Source organism: Terrapene carolina, unplaced genomic scaffold (assembly GCF_002925995.2).
Source record: "Terrapene carolina triunguis isolate 2854851 unplaced genomic scaffold, T_m_triunguis-2.0 Scaffold131, whole genome shotgun sequence".
In the NCBI taxonomy this organism is placed as follows: Eukaryota; Metazoa; Chordata; order Testudines; family Emydidae; genus Terrapene; species Terrapene triunguis.
This window is the reverse complement of record NW_020664482.1, coordinates 582,926-599,999: the sequence shown is the minus strand read 5'-3', so window position 1 is coordinate 599,999 and position 17,074 is coordinate 582,926. Positions and strand designations below refer to the sequence as shown.

The window sequence follows — 17,074 nt, the reverse complement described above, 5'->3', positions numbered from 1 at the left end:
ACTTTGAACTGGGGAGGGTGGTCCCAGCCTGGAGGAGAATTCCAGCCTGTGTACTGAAGATCTGTGACCTGTTTATACCATCTACAGTAACTCCTCACTTAACGTTGTAGTTATGTTCCTGAAAAAATGCAACTTTAAGTGAAACAATGTTAAACGAATCCAATTTCCCCATAAGATTTAATGTAAATACAGGGGGTTAGGTTCCAAGGAAATTTTTGGGGGGCAGACAAAAGGCATTATATACTGTACTGTACTGTGTTGGGAGGTGCCCCTGGCTTACCGCACACAGGCACAGCCTGCTGCAGGCAAGGACACTAGGAAGTACCTTGCGCAGCAGCAGCGGCAGCTTCCCCCCAGAAGAACAGGTGCCACCTTTGCCAGGGGATACTCCAGGCCCACCTCTTCCCGTCCCCGCTCCACCTCCTCTCCGGAGCATGCAGCATCCCCGCTCCTCCCCTCCCCTCCCAGAAAGTCCTAAGCACCGCCAAACAGCATTGCAAGGGAGCATTGCACAACTTTAAATGAGCAGGTTCCCTAATAGAGCAGAGACGTAACTTCGAAACAATGTTAAGCAGGAGGACATTAAGTGAGGAGTTACTGTATCAGGGTGAGACACGGCTTGATTCAAATCCTGTTTAGTTTATAGAACTCAAATTGTGAATTTACTTTTATTTCTTATGTACCAACTTTGATCTCTACACTTTCTACTTATAATCACTTAAAATTTATCTTTCTGTAGTTAATAAATCTGTTTTATATTTTACTTAAAACAGTGTGTTTTTGTTGATGTGCTTGGAAAATCTAAGCTCAGTTTACAAAGGCTAGTGCATGTCTTCTCCACATTGAGGGAGGGGCAGATTGGGTAATGAACTTACACTGGTCAGGCTTCTGACGAGCGCAAGACAGTACAATTCTGGGGTGCAAGGCTGGGGAGAACTGGCTGGAGCCTCTCTATTGTTGGTTCATGAATGGCTGAGAGAAGCATTCATATAACTCAGTTGGGCATGTCAGTGCCTGTGGATGTCTGTGTAAGTGCTGCCAACAGCATCACAGTGTGAATGATACGCCAGGTTGGTGGGACAGAGGACTCAGCAGTCCCACAGTCCAGGTTGCATTCGGGAATCCCATCACACCTACCCAGTTGCTCCTCCTTCTCAGACAGCGCCTGCAGAGCATTCTGCTCTCTGATAATTGTCTCTCCCAGGCAGCTCTGACCTGTCCCCCTTTCCTGTCTCTCAGGTTCCCCTTGACTCACCAGGTCTCTTCCATTTACAAGTGCCCTCCTGTAAAACCCAGTTGGTGTGAGCTGATGAGTCACAGGTGCACTAGCCCCGCTCTCTCTTAAATGGCAAGTATCACCCTAGAACAGTGATCCTTCTTTTTTTTTTTAAAGCAAAGAACCTCTTTGTTCCCAAACCTCATAGCTCTTGGCAGCTCTGTCCCACAGAATGATGTGCAGCCGGTTCAGTGTTTCAGGTGACAGCTGTTTTCCTGTATAGTGACCTGAGAAGTGATTGAAATTAAGCAATTACAAGGTCTTAAATAAAGAAGAAACTATTACCTACCGTACAGTAACTGTCGTTCTTCAAGATGTGTTCCACTATTGGTGCGCATGAGCTCAGTGCACGCCAAACAGATTCTTGGACTACAATGTCCATTGCAGCAGTGTCTGCACCCTGAGTGTCCTCACACATTGAACTGAAGGCATAAAGAGTGGGCCACCCCAACCGCCCCTCTGTTCCTTTGCCATACAGAAACTTGTTAATAGACTCTGTGGTAACAGGGATGTGGTGGGGCAGTTCTTGGGGGGAGGGTGTGTGTGTGTGCATATATATATATCTATATCAGCAGTGCAAGTACGGCGGTACGCTCCAGTACGCCGTACCAGCAAGGTATTTATAGCTGATACGGCATACTGGAAAGACACAGGAGGAGCCGTGGGCCCCATGCCGGCAGCTCCTCTGGTGCAACTGTACCACCCCGAGCCCTGCCCCCTGCCCTTCCACGGAGCTGCATCTCCTCCATCTGTACAGCAGCAGCCCCGCTGGAGCACAGGGCTGGGGGGACAGGGCAGGGGGTGGTACAGCCGCCAGAGGAGCTGCTGGCATTCTGCTCCTTTCCCCGCTGCGGTTCCCATAACTACAATGTTAAGCGAGGAGTTACTGTACTCTGAACTGTATGGGTCATTTAACCACAGAAACAACTTACAAAGACAAAAGCTTTGCATTCAGAGTGCATGTGATGAAAGGATCAAAGACCAACAACCTTCTCAGCTCCAGCATGGCAGTCATGATGGGCCTAATGAGAAAGGTGGAAGAACTCAAAGGAGGATTTGATTATATTGGACTTTTGAAAGGAGATCCAGTACAATTAAACTTAAAAGACAATGCTGAACCATACCATGTACAAACATCTCTACCAGACAGACCTTGGAAAAGACTAGCTTAAGATTTACAAAAATTCAGAGGACATCATTACATCGTAGTGGACTATTTTTCCAGGTACATAGAATTAATGAACTTGAAAGAACTAACATGTTGCAGTGTTATCAAGAAGTTGAAATGCACTTTTGCTTACTTTGGTATTCCAGAATAACTAATGATGGACAACAGAGCACAATTCACTGCAGCAGAATTTTAGTCATTCCAAACAAAATATGATTTTGATCATATTACTAGCAGCCAAAATCACCAAAAGCAAATGGAGAAGCTGAGAGAGCTGTAAAGACAGCCAAGAAAATCCAACAGTAGGAAGAGCCACTCCTTGCTCTTCTCAATTACAGATGAACACCAATAGCAGTTACTAGATATACTCCAACACAACTCCTGATAGTAAGGCAATTCAGAACTACTATTCCAACTTTGGAAAAGAATCATGTCTCCAAAGTGACTAGCCACAAAGAGAGTAGCCAAATCAGATAAAAAGGAAAAAAGAACTTATGATCACTTTTCCAACAGACAACACTCAGTTAGAGAACTGCCGGGTCTAGAACATGTTGAATGTCTTCAGGGCCATCCCTGGAGGGGAGGGGGTGAGCCCTGGGGCGGAAGTCACGCATCCATCACTTCCGGGACTGACCCATTACTTCCGGGACCGACCGCGCCGGCCCGTGGGGCCCCCAAAGCGTGGGGCCCAGAGCGGTCCCCCCATTCGCCGTACCCAAGGGACAATTCTGACTGTGTTCATCTCAAATTGGATGGAGAAAAAGGATGGACAACTCCAGCTGTCATAAAGAAAAAATAATTCAGCATCCAGATCATTTGTGATCAAGACTACAGTAGAGAGATCAACAGAAACCATCGACATCTACAGTTTGTTCCTCAGAAAGCAAAACCAACAGAGCTGACGAATGAAGAACAAGAAGATGACTAATGGACAGCCAGATGACTAAGCTGTTATGCTTTCAAATCATGTAATTGGAAACCAGCATAATTCATAGACATGTAACAGACCGATCCATATTGAACTTCAAAGATACCGTGATAGTGTACATTTTGTAAATGGTAGGAATGTAGAATTTAAAGGGAGATATGTAATAGAATGCTAACCTGTATTGTACAGTTCAGCCACTAGGTGGCACTGTGTGTAACATACTTTATTTAAGCTAAACTCAGCCATACCTGGCATAACATTAAAGGATCTTATAGTGAACACATCAGGTCTGCATCTCTCTGAGAAAGAAGCTCTGGCCAGTCCAAATCTGGTACAGGAGCGTGACCTGCTAGTAGCAGCCCTGCAACTTACTATATACAATACATGACAAAGAGTAAGAAAAAGATATAAAGGAAGGAGGAGGAGAGGAGGAGTTAAGGAGAGAGAAGAGGTAAATCAATTGCTTAAGTCAATTAAGCCCTGTCATCAGCAAACGACAGAAGCTGGACACTGACCTGTAATGACATCTTCAATTTTTTGCTTGGCAAGCGGCTCCTTCATCCTTTGTAACAGAAACTCGATGTGGAGTAAGATGATTTTTCCGAGGTCAGGTGAGGACGCAAACCGCCCAGAGATGGACTTCAGAAAATCAAAACCAACCAATTCCCTATTCACAGAGATGCATTTTTAATGGAGTTGTGCAGAAGGAGCTGTTGACTTCCCATTCTGGGGCCCAATATATACATCTCATAAAATCTGTTTTTCACTTAGATTGCTTTTCACAAAAAAGAATCTAGATGGTTTAACCCAGTGATTCTCCAGCTTTTTCATTCTGAGGACCAGTTCATAGCAGAAAGATGCTCCACCGCTTCTATGAGCCACCCTCAATTCCTGACTCTCAAAGGCTCTGTGGATCCCTTGCGGTCAACAAAGCAGACTGGGAACTAGTGCCCTAACCAGTAAATGCTCATTTGGCTCCAGGACAGCCCTGTAACATGTCAGTCCATAGTCCATAAACAGCCACATTTAAGAAACATTCAAAGTCTGGTTAACCCTTCCAAAAGGAAATAAATCCAGCATTAAGACTAAAATTCTATCCTCGATAACCTATGTGATTCCAAGATATGTATCCTGCATAAACACAGAGGGAGAAACAGAGGACAGCAGTGTGGAAATGGGACTTCCCTGTTCACAGACATATTGCTTATAACCTAACCTCTTTTATGGGTTTGTTTCCAGAACTGCAGGCCCCAAGAATAGTATTTCAAGGGTGTAAGCCCTTGATTAAGACAGTCTGGAAATGTATTATCACATAGGGGACAAGAGTTTGGCACTATGCTCAATCCTTTGCTGGCAGGTCATAGAAGCACTATGGGATGACATGTTCAAACCCCACAGAAGGGAGCCCTTTTTAACACCCTCAAGAGAACTGTATCTGTGGTCACAGTGTCCATGGAGTAAATGGGAGAATCCTGGAGGAGACTCCCTCAAAATAGCTTTTGTTGGTCCATCGTAGCTTTCCTGCTGGCTGCCAGAAATCTCCCTTTGCTCCTCTTCTGACATTCTCTTATCTAACTGTTGAAAGATAGGCAAAATACATGCCAACACAACTTCATGACTGGGGCCCAAAAAAGTATAATCTCCTTCCTCAGAGCCTCAAGCACATCACATCGGTGCCTGAACTCACATGCCACAGAAACAACTGGCACAAGTTGCTCTGAACCAACGTCTCACACTTCAGTGCACAGTAGTACTGCCAAACTACCTGAACTCGGATGACCTGACAACAGGAATTTGTAATGGAAACTTAAAACAGGCCTTGAACTACAGCATCTCTCCAGATAAAAGGCAATAGCTATAAATATAGCACCCCTGATTCAACATTCATCCTGAGCTGTGCTTGGACAGAGTGGAGGAAGCAGATCCCCAAGTCAGGGCTGCCAAGCCTTAATTTGTGCCTTGGCTACTCAGGGACAACCTACTATGCCAATGTAGGATAAGGTGTAGCAACTCTCTCTTTCATCACAGCTCACACTGTATCATGCCCTGACACACTATTTCTACAACTTAGCTCTCCTGTTGTTGGGTATCACTTTGTAAGAATACTGGGAAGCCCAGGCAATGTATGTTCTCCCTCAAGTAGGGGGTGCTGAAGTTCTGTACCTCTCATGTTCCAGAAGCAGCTTAGCAGTGTTCAAACAGAAATCTAGTGACACCTCATGAAGCAGAAGTTCAGCAACAGCTAGAGAGAAGAAAAAATGGGGATTACTGAGTCACTGAGGAAATTTATCTGCTCACTGTAAAGATATGGGCTGTCCCTATATTCCCCCATGCAGACTGGTATGGTGTCATGGGTGTCCTCCACTTTAATTTCCCCCAATTGGGACAGCATTAGGTTTGCTTTAACAGCCTGGGGCAAGGAGAAGCCAGCACGCATGAACAAAATAGCATGTCCCCTTTTCATAAGGTTTCAGGACAACAATTACAATAAACTGTTCATAAGGTCCTCATCTAAGGACCGCAGATCAGAGCTCCCATACTTAAAAGTCCACAAAACAAAGTCTGAGTCTAGCTTAGCCAGTCTCCTGGAGCCTCAGATTAAAAAAACACCAGCCACTGCAGCCTGCCTAGCTTCTACTCTCCTGTTCTCTACTTAACTTCCTGTTCCTGTTTAAATAGCCCAGTCTTAGTGCCAGGCAGGACCTCCTTGATTACACTCCAGGCTGTCCCAGCCTGTCCCATAAAGTACAATCCTTCACACTCACTCTCAAGTCTTTTGTCTTCTTAGGAAAAAAATCATAATTCTAAAACTAGGCAACTGTTAAACATGTTCTTCATGTTTTCATTTTCTTTTCATGTTTTCAAAATGAATTTGGGGCTAGTGAAAGGTGCCAAATTGACAGCTCTGGAGACTCAAGTCCTCTGTCTCTCATAAGAACACAAACAGAAAGGACAACAACAATGCAAGCTTCCTCCTCAAGCTGTCCCTTCACAATGTGCCTCCACCCTGGCCTGGAGGGACCACTTCAATGACTGTGGGGAGTTCAGTCTCTGTGGACTCTCAGTTAAGACTGCAACCAAAGAGCAAGTTAGCATGATGGTGGGTTTTGGACACCTGTCCCTAGAAACTGGACTAAAATTCCTCAACAGCCATCTGAAGGTGAGTTTCAATCTGCCAGAATTCAAACCAGTTACCTGGAGACCAAAATTTATTTCTGGAAGTGCCCACCATGTACTCAGTGCTTTCCAGAGAAGACAGCACAGTGCCTTCCCTGAACAGCTCATCATCTATGAACAGAAAGTTCTTCCTGAGCCACCAAGTTTTCTGAATTCAAATCCCTCCTGAAGACACTCTTCTGCTGTGATACCACCAGAGAAACCAATTGACTTATACTGTGCTGACAAGTCTGAGGAGCAAGTAAGAATGTTTCATACAGGATATATAAACTAAACAAACCTGTGTTAACATAAGAAGTTACTCACCCTGTGTGGTAACAATGGTTCTTCAATGTGTGTGTCCCTATGGGTGCTCCACTGCAGGTGTGTCTGCATCCCTGAGCTGCTGATTGGAGAACTTTGGTAGCAGTGTCTGTTGGGCCCACACACGCGCTGTCTCTCCTTATGCTGTGCCATGAGGCTAGCCAGTGCATGTGGGCTAACCTTCCTCAGTTCCTTCTCTACTGCAGAGTCATAATGAGAACTCCAAAGTAGATGGGAGGAGGGCGGGTAGTGGAGAACATCTTGAAGAACCATCGTTACTGAACAGGGTGAGTAACTTCTTCGAGTAGTGTCCCTGTGGGTGTTCCCCTGGAGGGCTGGGACTTCAGAGTCGGATTGGTCACAGAAGAAAGAACAGTGGAGCCAAATATGGTATCAGAGGCAGAGTCCTCAGTGGTCGCATAACGTTCTGCGAAGGTATGGACTGAAGCGCAAGTCGCCACTCTGCAGATCTCCAAGATGGGGACATGCTTTAAGAAGGCAACAGATGAAGAGACCGATCTTGTGGAGTATGTACAGATCGAGTCCAGAGGGGTCATGTAACGAATCTGGTAGTACTCTCTAACACAAGTCAAGACCCACTTAGAAAGTTATTGGGCTGATATCACTGACCTTTCTGACATAGAGAGAAACAATCTAGGGGATTACCTGAAGGCTTCTGTCCTATCGAGGTAGAATGCAAGGGCTCTCCTAATGTCCAGGGTTTGTAGTATGGCCTTCCTAATTTCCCAGTGAGGCTTGGGGTAGAAGGTGGGAAAGTGAATAGACTGGTTCATGTGGAATGAGGAGGTCACTTTAGGCAGGAACTTCAGATGTGGCCTAAGTGTGACCTTGCCTGGGAAGAATACCATGTACGGAGGATGTGTCATTGAAGCTGCTATCTCCCCTATTCTTCTAGCCAAGGTAACTGCAACTAGAAAGACCGTTTTCATCGACAGATGAGTTAGCGAACAGGTGGCCATGGGTTCAAACGAGGGCCTAGTCAGCCCTTTTATACTAGATTTAGGTCCCAAGTGGGGGAGGGAAGTCCAGGCTGAGGGAAGAGGTTTGTTATTCCTTTCAGGAACCTTTTTATGGTTAGCTGCAAAATTACTGAGTACCCCTCTATGGAATGGTGAAATACAGAGGTGGACTCTGAGAGAGCTCAGAGATACTCCTGATTTTTTAAGGGTCAGGGCATATTTCAGAATATGCGGAAGAGTTGTCAACTCTAGACGGAATTGCTGGGACGTGCACCAAATCTGGAACCTGGACCACTTCTGCAGGTAAGTGCATTGTGTGGAGGACTTTCTACTGTGTAGTAGGAGTTCCTGCGCTTCCTTTGAGCATGAGCTTTCTAGGAGTTGGAACCACCTAGGGGCCATGCTTTGAGTCAGAGGATCCCCACGTTGGGATGCATGGTGCGCCCCTTGTCCTGTGTGAGGAGGTGTGGGATGGTCAGAAGGGAGATCAGTGGCACATCACAAGCTGCATTAGGTAAGGGTATCAGGTCTGTCTCGGCCAGGTAGGGGTGATCAGAATCATGTGAGGCCCATCCTCTTTATCTTGAGCAGGACCTTCAGCAGAAGAGGAAACAGAGGGAAGGTATAAAGAAGGTCCTTGTCCCATGGAAGGAGGAGAGCATTGCCTAGAGATCGCTGTCCAATCACCACTCTGGAACAGTATTGTGGACACTTCTTGTTCTGGTAAGTAGCAAACAGATCAGTGGACAGTGTTCCCCGCCGTGTGAACAACCCCTGAAGTACTGATGGGTGCATCTCCCACTCATGGTCGTGCAGGAATGTGCAACTGAGTTTGTATGCTATCGTGTTTTGCGTGCCAGGGAGGTAAGCCGTGGACCAGGTGAGATTGTGAGAGATGCACCAATTCCACAGTTTCATCGCCTCTGCACATAGAGAGGTGATCAGGCTCCTCCTTGGAGATTTATGTAATCCATGCAGGCTATGTTGTCCGTCAGGACCTTTATATGTGAGCCTGCTATCAGCAGGAGGAAATTGGTACAGGCGTTCCTGACCGCTCTCAGTTCGAGGAGATTGATATGAAGGGAGATCTCTGCCGGTGACCATTTGCCTTGTGCTGTGAGACTGTTTAAATGTGTGCCTCATCCTAGGAGGGATGTATCCGTGGTAAGGAGTGACAAAGGTGGCCCCTGTAGGGAGAGGATCCCTTTGCATGCATTGGTTGGGTCTTTTCACCAGTCCAGGGAGTTTTTGACCCTGGTGGGTAGTGTCGGGGTTTGGCCAGACTGTCCCTGTTCAGTCTGTAAACCGAGATGAACCACAGCTGTAGGCATCACATGTGAAGTCTGGCGTGAGGAATCACCGCCATGCCGGCAGCCATATGCCCCACAAGCTGGAGGCAGGTTCTGGCTGGCACTTGAGGGCTGTATTGAGTCGTGTCTATAAGAGATACCAGGGAGTGAAATCTGTCCTGAGGTAGGAAGGCTTTGGCTTGTAGTGCGTCTAGGTCGGCCCCTCTAAATTCCAGGTATTGCACTGGCGTAAGGGTTGACTTCTGTGAGTTGATCTGTAGTCCCAGATCCTTGAACAAGGTTATTGTCTCTCCAGTGGCTCGATGAGCCTCCTTTAGCAACCAGACTCTGAGGAGACAATCGTCTAGGTAAGGATAGATCATCATCCCTTGAGATCTTAAATGGGTGACCACCACTGAGAACTTTGGAAAATACTGTACTCTCGGGGTCGATGAAAGTCTGAAGGGAAGGACTCTGTATTGGTAATGGTTGTTTCCCAGAGTGAACCTGAGGAAACATCTGAGAGCCAGTAGTATTGAGATGTGAAAATAGGCATCTTGTGAGTTGAGGGCTGAAAACCAGTCTCCGTGTTCCAGTGATGGAATGATCGTCAATAGTGTGACCATCTTGAATGTCTGAGTTTTGACAAACTTGTTGAGAGTTCTTAGGTCCAGGATGGGTCTCCAATCTCCTTTTTGGGTATTAAGAAGTACCAAGAGTAGAACCCCTAGCCTCGCAGATGTTGAGGTACTGGTTCTATGGCTCCTAACTGCAGGAGGCAGTCTATGTCCTGCCATAGTAGACTCTTGTGAGAAGGGTCCCTGAAGAGGGACAGGGAAGAGTGTTGTGGAGGAGGTAGGAAGTGAAATGGATGGAATATCCAGATCTGACAATCTCTAGGACGCATCTGTCCAATGTTACGTGCTCCCAGGCACTGCGGAATGCTGCCAAACAGTGGCCAAATAGGTGTGTGGTCACAGGTGATAATGAGGAGTGGTCTCATGGCGCCTCGACCTACCCGTAAAAAGTGGTGCTTAGGGGCAGGCGGTTAGGCCAAGGACTGGGAGCCTGAGGGCTTCCACTTCGAGAATCTCCCCTTCTTCCTCTGGGGCTCATAGTGCTGCTGCATGGGGAACAGTGCTGAATACTGACTGTGTTGGTATTGTGAGCTGAATAGTCTCTTTTGCACCTGTGTATAAACTCCCAGTGATCTCAGAGTGGCCCTGGAATCCTTCAGGGAGTGGAGGGAGGCATCAGTCTTCTTGGCGATTCCTTTGTGGGGACACAGTATTTTTTGTCCACTTGCTTGCAAGTTGGAACTATCGAGGCCTGGGGTTCCCACACTGCCTTAGCAGAGTCTAGGATGGCCTCATTAATTGGGAGGATGACTGTGGAGGTGGATGAGACGTGGAGGATATCAATAAGTTGGTGCTGCGTATCCTTAACCTCCTCCAATGGTATATGGAGGGTGTCGGCCACTCTCTTTGCCAGCTCCTGGAATAGGAGAAAATCATCTGCTATGGAAGGCTTTGATGGCATGACCACCTCGTCTGGCGAAGAGGAGGATATGGCATTCGGTGCAATATCCTCCTCAGCATCCATCTCCTGCTCCACAACTTCTAAGGGTACTGAGGCTCATGATGCTATAGCTGAGGGAGGCTGTCTGTGAGGTTCTCTGATGACACGTGGTGCCCTGGAGGAAGGCTGGCGATGAGCTGTCCAAGCGGTCCCTGTAGGGCCACTGTGGTGGCATAGGGCCTGGTGGAGGTGCACATGGGTGACCATACCAGGATGGCAGCAGTGTCATCTGGTGGTACATTCCTGGACTCTGTTGGTATTGGGTCCCATATGGAGCCTGGGAGGAGTACTCAGAAGCCCCATCTGACTCACTGTCAGATCCTTTGCTTGACCATGGAGGAGCGTAGTAGGATTGTAGGGAAATACCTCTTGAGCGACCATGGCTCGGTGCCATCGTCTGAGTACCGAGGGGTGGTGAGTTCGGAACTTCCAATATAACCAGGTCCCCGGTCTGCTGGAGTTCTGTCGGCACCGAGCATCCCAGCATCGGTGGAGGTGCCAGAGGGGATGGAGACCTTGCCCATACCGATCTGTCTGGTGCCAGGTAGGTCGGTGCCACTGGTAGTACCAATGACGGTTCACAATCTGGGAGCAGTTTAGGGCATTTGCCCTTATCCTTCTGTACCAGAGACTCGGTGCCCATGCCCAAAGGTTCCGGGGGCCTATCAGCAGCTCCAGGTGCCAACGGTCGCTGTGAGGTATGGGTGCCGGACGACCTCAGTGCCTGCAGTGCCAAGGATACTGTGCGAGATGGTGATCGGTTTCAGTTATCCCTGGGCTCGCTGAGGAGACTTCCCATTCTCTTCTTTAGCGTTTGAAAGGAGTTCCCAGACCGCTTTCTCGACCCACTATCCTTTGAAGTCGAAGGCTGGGAGGAAGACTCACGCCTGACTGGGGACTGTGGTCGGAGATCCTCATCCATGAAGATGATCTTCTGGTGAAGCTCTCGGTCTTTGCGGGATCTCAGTCCAAGTTGTTGGCAGAGGGAACACTTTTGTTGAACATGGCCCCCACCAAGGCAGCAAATGTATTGAGAGTGCTTGTCCGTGACCGGGATTGCCTTGCTGCAAGTGTGACGCTTTTTGATGCCCCGAGAGCCAGGCATACCCTTGTCCACGGGGGTCCCCCGCCCCCACCAGGGACGATGGAAGAACAAAGTCCTTTTTCTTTTCTTTTTTCTTCTTTTCTTCTGGCAGGGCCAAAATAAAGATAAGGGAAGGCTAAAGAACTTTTAGAAGCTAAAAATTAACAACTGAAAGAAGAGTTAAGGATCTGCTAATGGTTCCGTCTATAGCTGGGGCAGCAGAGAAAGAACGGAGGACGGTTAGCCTGACTAGCCTCGTGGCACAGCATGAGGATAGTACCGCATGTGTGAGCCCAACAGACACTGCTACCAAAGTTCACCAGTCAGCAGCACAGAGACACAGCTACAGTGCAGCACCCATAGGGACACTACTCGAAGGAGAACTTTATTTGATCAACACATGGCCAATCATTATCTTGACCACTCTACTTATACTCAGCCAGACTCTGCATCATTACTCATGTGAAGTAGTATCTTACCCCCACAAGCAGAGGAGTAACTTTGTTGGCCTTTTGCACAAAATTTAATTTCACCCTGAGTGAATCCAGCCCAAAGTCTAAAACTACCAACATTTTTACACAGCTGCCTTTTCACTATCTTAGTACTAACAAGTCCTCTCTCAGCAAATGCAGGTAACTGTCACTCACCAGCAAAAGTAATTTTTTCCTTTTATTCAAAGTTACACCAGGCTCTCAATAGCATCTGTATTCCCAAGGATAGCGATAATAATTTTAGACAGATTTCCACACCACATACATCCCAAAACCAGGCTGTGACATTTAGCAAATAAGTCCCCTTCTTCTATAATAGATGAGAGATTAATTTCAACTCTCTCCCACATCATTCAGTCTTACTTCTTGGGCCTCGAATACAATGACATTATTCTGAACCACATTACATACGGAGCTGATATACCTGTCCTGATGCCTTCATCAGATGCTGCACTTTTCAGAAGGATTTTAATTTTCAAGAAAAACCCAGCTGGATGCATATTCTCCTGCATATTGAAAAACAATGACATTACATGAACAGCCAAATTATTTTTTGAAACTCGGAGAGCAATTTCAGCTGAATCCTATCAAGAGTCCAGCACATTCACAAACATGAAAGAATGTCAGGAAATTCTAGCCAGGACAGAGCCTGACATAAATCATAAGTAAAAATTAGTAATAACCTAGTAAATAACAAATGTTAGAAAATGGTAAATGGTGCAAAATAAAAATGAAAAAATTGAGAATCTGAATAAATGGAAATTAAGCTATATAATTGTTTAAACAAATATATGGTAGCAAAAAGAAGAACCAAATTTAGTGTAAATGCCATATTTAGTTCCAAATCAATATGTTGTAATGGTTACCATCCAACGATAACCAACCTTTGCTTAGGAAAATAACTAAAAACACAAATGCAAAACAAGATTAAAATCAATTATTTAAATCAAGGTTTCCTGCTTGCCAATTTAAATCATTATTAAAATTGGTATCTTAAATCAATCCAGCCTGCTTAGACATCACAGTAAGTTACAACCTCATTAGCCAGGCTTATAGCTCTGAGAGCCTTGTCTTGATACTGTTCGCAATCCCACTCCAAATAGACAGTGGCTAATAACCGCAGCACTTTAGCCTAGAAAGAAAAGACAAAGTGAATAATTAAACACAAATGAAATAACCAAAAAACAACATTTAAATATTGCACACAGGAGTGGAAATAAAGGAGATGGAAATATAAGCTGTGAATAATATTCACTGTAAGCACACTGGGCCAGGGACTGTCTTCTCTGTTACTAGAGGTACAGTGCCAAGCACAATGTGTTGATCCTTGATTGGGACTGCTAGGCACTACCATCATATAACAATTGTATTCTTATCCCTTCTGAAGATTTGTCTTGACATGGTAAACTGGTTAAGTTTAGGTCAGGCTTAATAAAAGTGCTAACTAAGCCTGACCTAAACTTGACCTTTTTCCTTCTGTAGATGCAGGATAAGCTTTAGCTCAATTTAGCTGGTCAAGTTCAAAGTTCATTTAAACTAGGAAAAAGATCAAGTTTAGGTCAGACTCAAGTAACACACATTCACTAAACCTAACCTAACTTGACCACTTTTCCCAGTCAAGATGGAGCCTATGGGTTATAACGTAATTCTTCTCCGAATACACTAGCTGGAGTATAGTATTAATGCACTAGCTTTACATCTGCATGAAAATCTAGGTTCAAATATGACTAAGGACACACACAGCAATGACTCGGTCTCAGACTCAGCCTAGTATCTAGTAGAGAATTATTTACACTATACTACCATTCTGCGGGACTAAGATAGCAGGGAGTGCTAAAGATCAGGATGGATAACCACTGGCAGAGCTATGAGGGGAAGCCCAAGATGGGCACAGAGAGGCAGTGGGGGCTGCAGAGCAGGACTGGCACTAATGACATCCTGCTATTAGTCTGTGTGTAATTCAGAAGTTTCTGTATGTGTATTTCTTACCTGCATTTCTTCCCCGGGAGAATACTTCTTATCCATTTTCCCAATCTCATAGCTCTGGCTACAATTTAAAAGAAAAAATCAGAATTATATGGGCTAAGAGATGTAAGAAGAACTCAGTCAGCTTTCTGGGCTATGCAGTGAGGTCATACTTACCTTTTCCATTTCATTTATTGTTAGGAGCCACATAGAGCACACAGAGAAAAATATTAGCTAAAATAAATGGTGACAAGATAAAAGATCCTCTGATTGATATCAAAGCATCAGAAAATAATATTCTTTAATAATATCCATGAGACTGCCGACAGGGCACATTACAGGAATGAAAATCAATAGAGACAGGACCAAGATATGTCAACTGTGTAAGCTGTGTCAGAAGCAGGCTCTAACACCTGCCAACACTTTTGAATGTCATATGGTAAAGAAAGTGATACTCTTCAAATTTAGCACTTTGGCTCAAGGTGTCCTTACAAAGGATGCTGTAAGAGTAACTGAATTCATTCTTGAACTTCACAGCCTGATATGATTATCATGGGACAAGACGACAACAAGACAGAGCACACAATCATACACAGTATTCAACATTATCTAAGAACAGGGGATTTAATTTGCCTTCTAAATCCCCAGATCTGAATTGCACTAAGTTCTTTCTGCTTTACTCAAGTTAGTTAATTAAGCTTCATAACCCCGCTTTGAGGTAGATATGTAGTGCTGCCCCTTTTTTACCTGTGTGGCTAGTCAAATTTCTGGGCCCTGGAGATGTTCCATCTGGAAATAGAAATTGATGGAGTCTAATATTTTCTTTAATGCAAACTTGTTTATTTACAAGGAATGTACAAAGTCCTGCTTCTCCAAACACAGGAGAAACCAAGAACAAAAGAATCAAATTCTTAGCTTGTACCCCGAAGTCTTTTTAGCCAACAGTCTGAAAAACTCTCACTGGCTTTTCTCAGGTCATGCTGTGCTCACAGGCTACTGCATGGCTTTCTTGCTTTTTGTCTCTGCCTCTCTCTCTATGTTGTTTGTTCTCAGTTTGTGTGTGCTCTGCCTTCCCTCTCTCACACACACAATGTTCAGCAAAACCCCTCTTTCCACTCAGTCTAAATTCTTAGATGGGTTCACAACCCCATTTTGTCTTAGGTGAGGTGCTTCTGTTTAACACATTCTGATACTCATGTTAACTACAGGGTGCATTCACAGCCTAAGCTCAAAGAGGTGTGTGACCCAAGCAGTCACCAATACCTCTCAGAATAACAGAATTATCATTCCCACTTTACAGATGAGGAAATTTAGGCCTGGTCTACACTAAAAAGTTAAGTCAACCCAGCTACATCACTCACGGGTGTGAAAAATCCACACTCCAGAGCAATTAAATTAAGCTGACCTAACACCCAGTGTAGACAGCGCTAGGCTAATGGAAGAATTATTCTGTCGACTTAGCTACCGCCTGTTGGGGAGGTGGATTGCCTGTGAAGATGGGAGAACCCCTCCCAACAGCATAGGTAGTGTCTATACTGAAGAGCTTACAGCGGCGCAGTTGCAGCAATGCAGCAGTGCCACTGTAGTGTTTCAAGTGTAGACAAGACCTAAATCACATAGAAGGTAAGTGACTTGCTTTCAAGGTCATGGCAAATCAGTAGCAGAGCCAGAAACAGAACCTAGGAATCTCAATTCCCAGTCCTTGTTCTAAAAACTAATTCACAGTATAAAAGGCCTCTGAGGTGAATGCCTGTGGGGAATTCCATAAAACTGAAGCTAGGTAACAAATGGGACATGGGAGAATAAAACTTTAGGGATGCAAAAACAAATTACATCTGTGGGCAGTGGCGGATTAGCCAAAGGGCCCCAGCCAATTGGGGGGCCCCGGAATAATGGGTGCCCTGCCCCCAGCAGACAAACACCGGGGCAGGACGGGGGAAGTCTCCATGCCCCGACCCCTCTCCCCAGCGGGAGCACCAGGCGGACGCAGTGGAGCAAGCCCCACACCCCGACCCTGCTCTGCTCCCTGGCAGCAGTGCTGAGCAGGTGGGGGAAGCCCCCATGCCTGACCCCGCTCTGCTCCCTGGCAGCAGCGCTGGGGGGGGGGAGCCCCAGTGCCCCGGCCCCACTCCCCGTTACAAGCCCCGAGCGGCATGGGAAGCTTCAGTGACAAGACCCCGGCTGCAGCCCTGGAACTGGAGGAGCTCTGGCCCCCTGCTGCGGCCTCAGAGCTGGGAGAGCTCTCACTCCCCACTGCGGCCCCAGGGCCCTGTGGGGGGGACAGAGCTTCTCCAGTCTTGGGGTCACGGGGATTGGGGGTAGAAAGGAGCAAAAGAGGGCTGCAGTGAGCGGGTGGAATGGGGAAGGACTGTGGGTGGAACAGGGGAAAGGGACAGAATGGTGTGGGACCCTGGGCAGGGCCACAGGCAGAAGGTGTGAGGAGGGGGCCCCCCATGTGCCCAGGGCCCCATGAAACCTTAATCTGCCTCTGTCTGTGGGAATTTATTCCCAGAGTTGATATTTTCTCAGTATGAGATAACATTAATCCCACTAGCTAGTGCTATAACATTCTATCCAGGCAAATGTTTGTGCTTTGCGAAGGTTAGTTCGGTACTCCAAAGATTTTCTCACTGGTGTTTGTGAGCACTTAGTATCCCATCTTCTAAGTACAGGGAACAAAATAAAGAGATGTTCTCCAAAATATCAGTTTTAATTAACCCTAAACTCTGCTTTAAGACTTCCATGACTCCATATCTATGATCATTAAATGTTTGAGATTAAAGGGGGCTGTCAAGGCTGGATCCCCACTTTGAACTTTAGGGTTCAAATGTAGGG

At 46.1% G+C, this 17,074-nt stretch overlaps 1 protein-coding gene across 5 annotated transcripts in view; it reads right to left on the bottom strand.

Moving 5' to 3' along the window:
• Positions 1 to 17,074, bottom strand: part of TEX11 (testis expressed 11) — a 106,828-nt gene that overhangs the window by 65,627 nt on the left and 24,127 nt on the right. For all 5 annotated transcript variants that reach the window (XM_026653050.1, XM_026653051.1, XM_026653052.1 and 2 more), the window contains 6 exons: positions 14,264 to 14,321; positions 13,311 to 13,406; positions 12,699 to 12,780; positions 5,536 to 5,614; positions 3,888 to 4,039; positions 1,418 to 1,503 (listed from right to left, as the gene is read on the bottom strand). In XM_026653050.1, the coding sequence (XP_026508835.1) occupies positions 1,418 to 1,503; positions 3,888 to 4,039; positions 5,536 to 5,614; positions 12,699 to 12,780; positions 13,311 to 13,406; positions 14,264 to 14,321 (553 nt within the window). The remainder of the gene's footprint in view (positions 1 to 1,417; positions 1,504 to 3,887; positions 4,040 to 5,535; positions 5,615 to 12,698; positions 12,781 to 13,310; positions 13,407 to 14,263; positions 14,322 to 17,074) is intronic.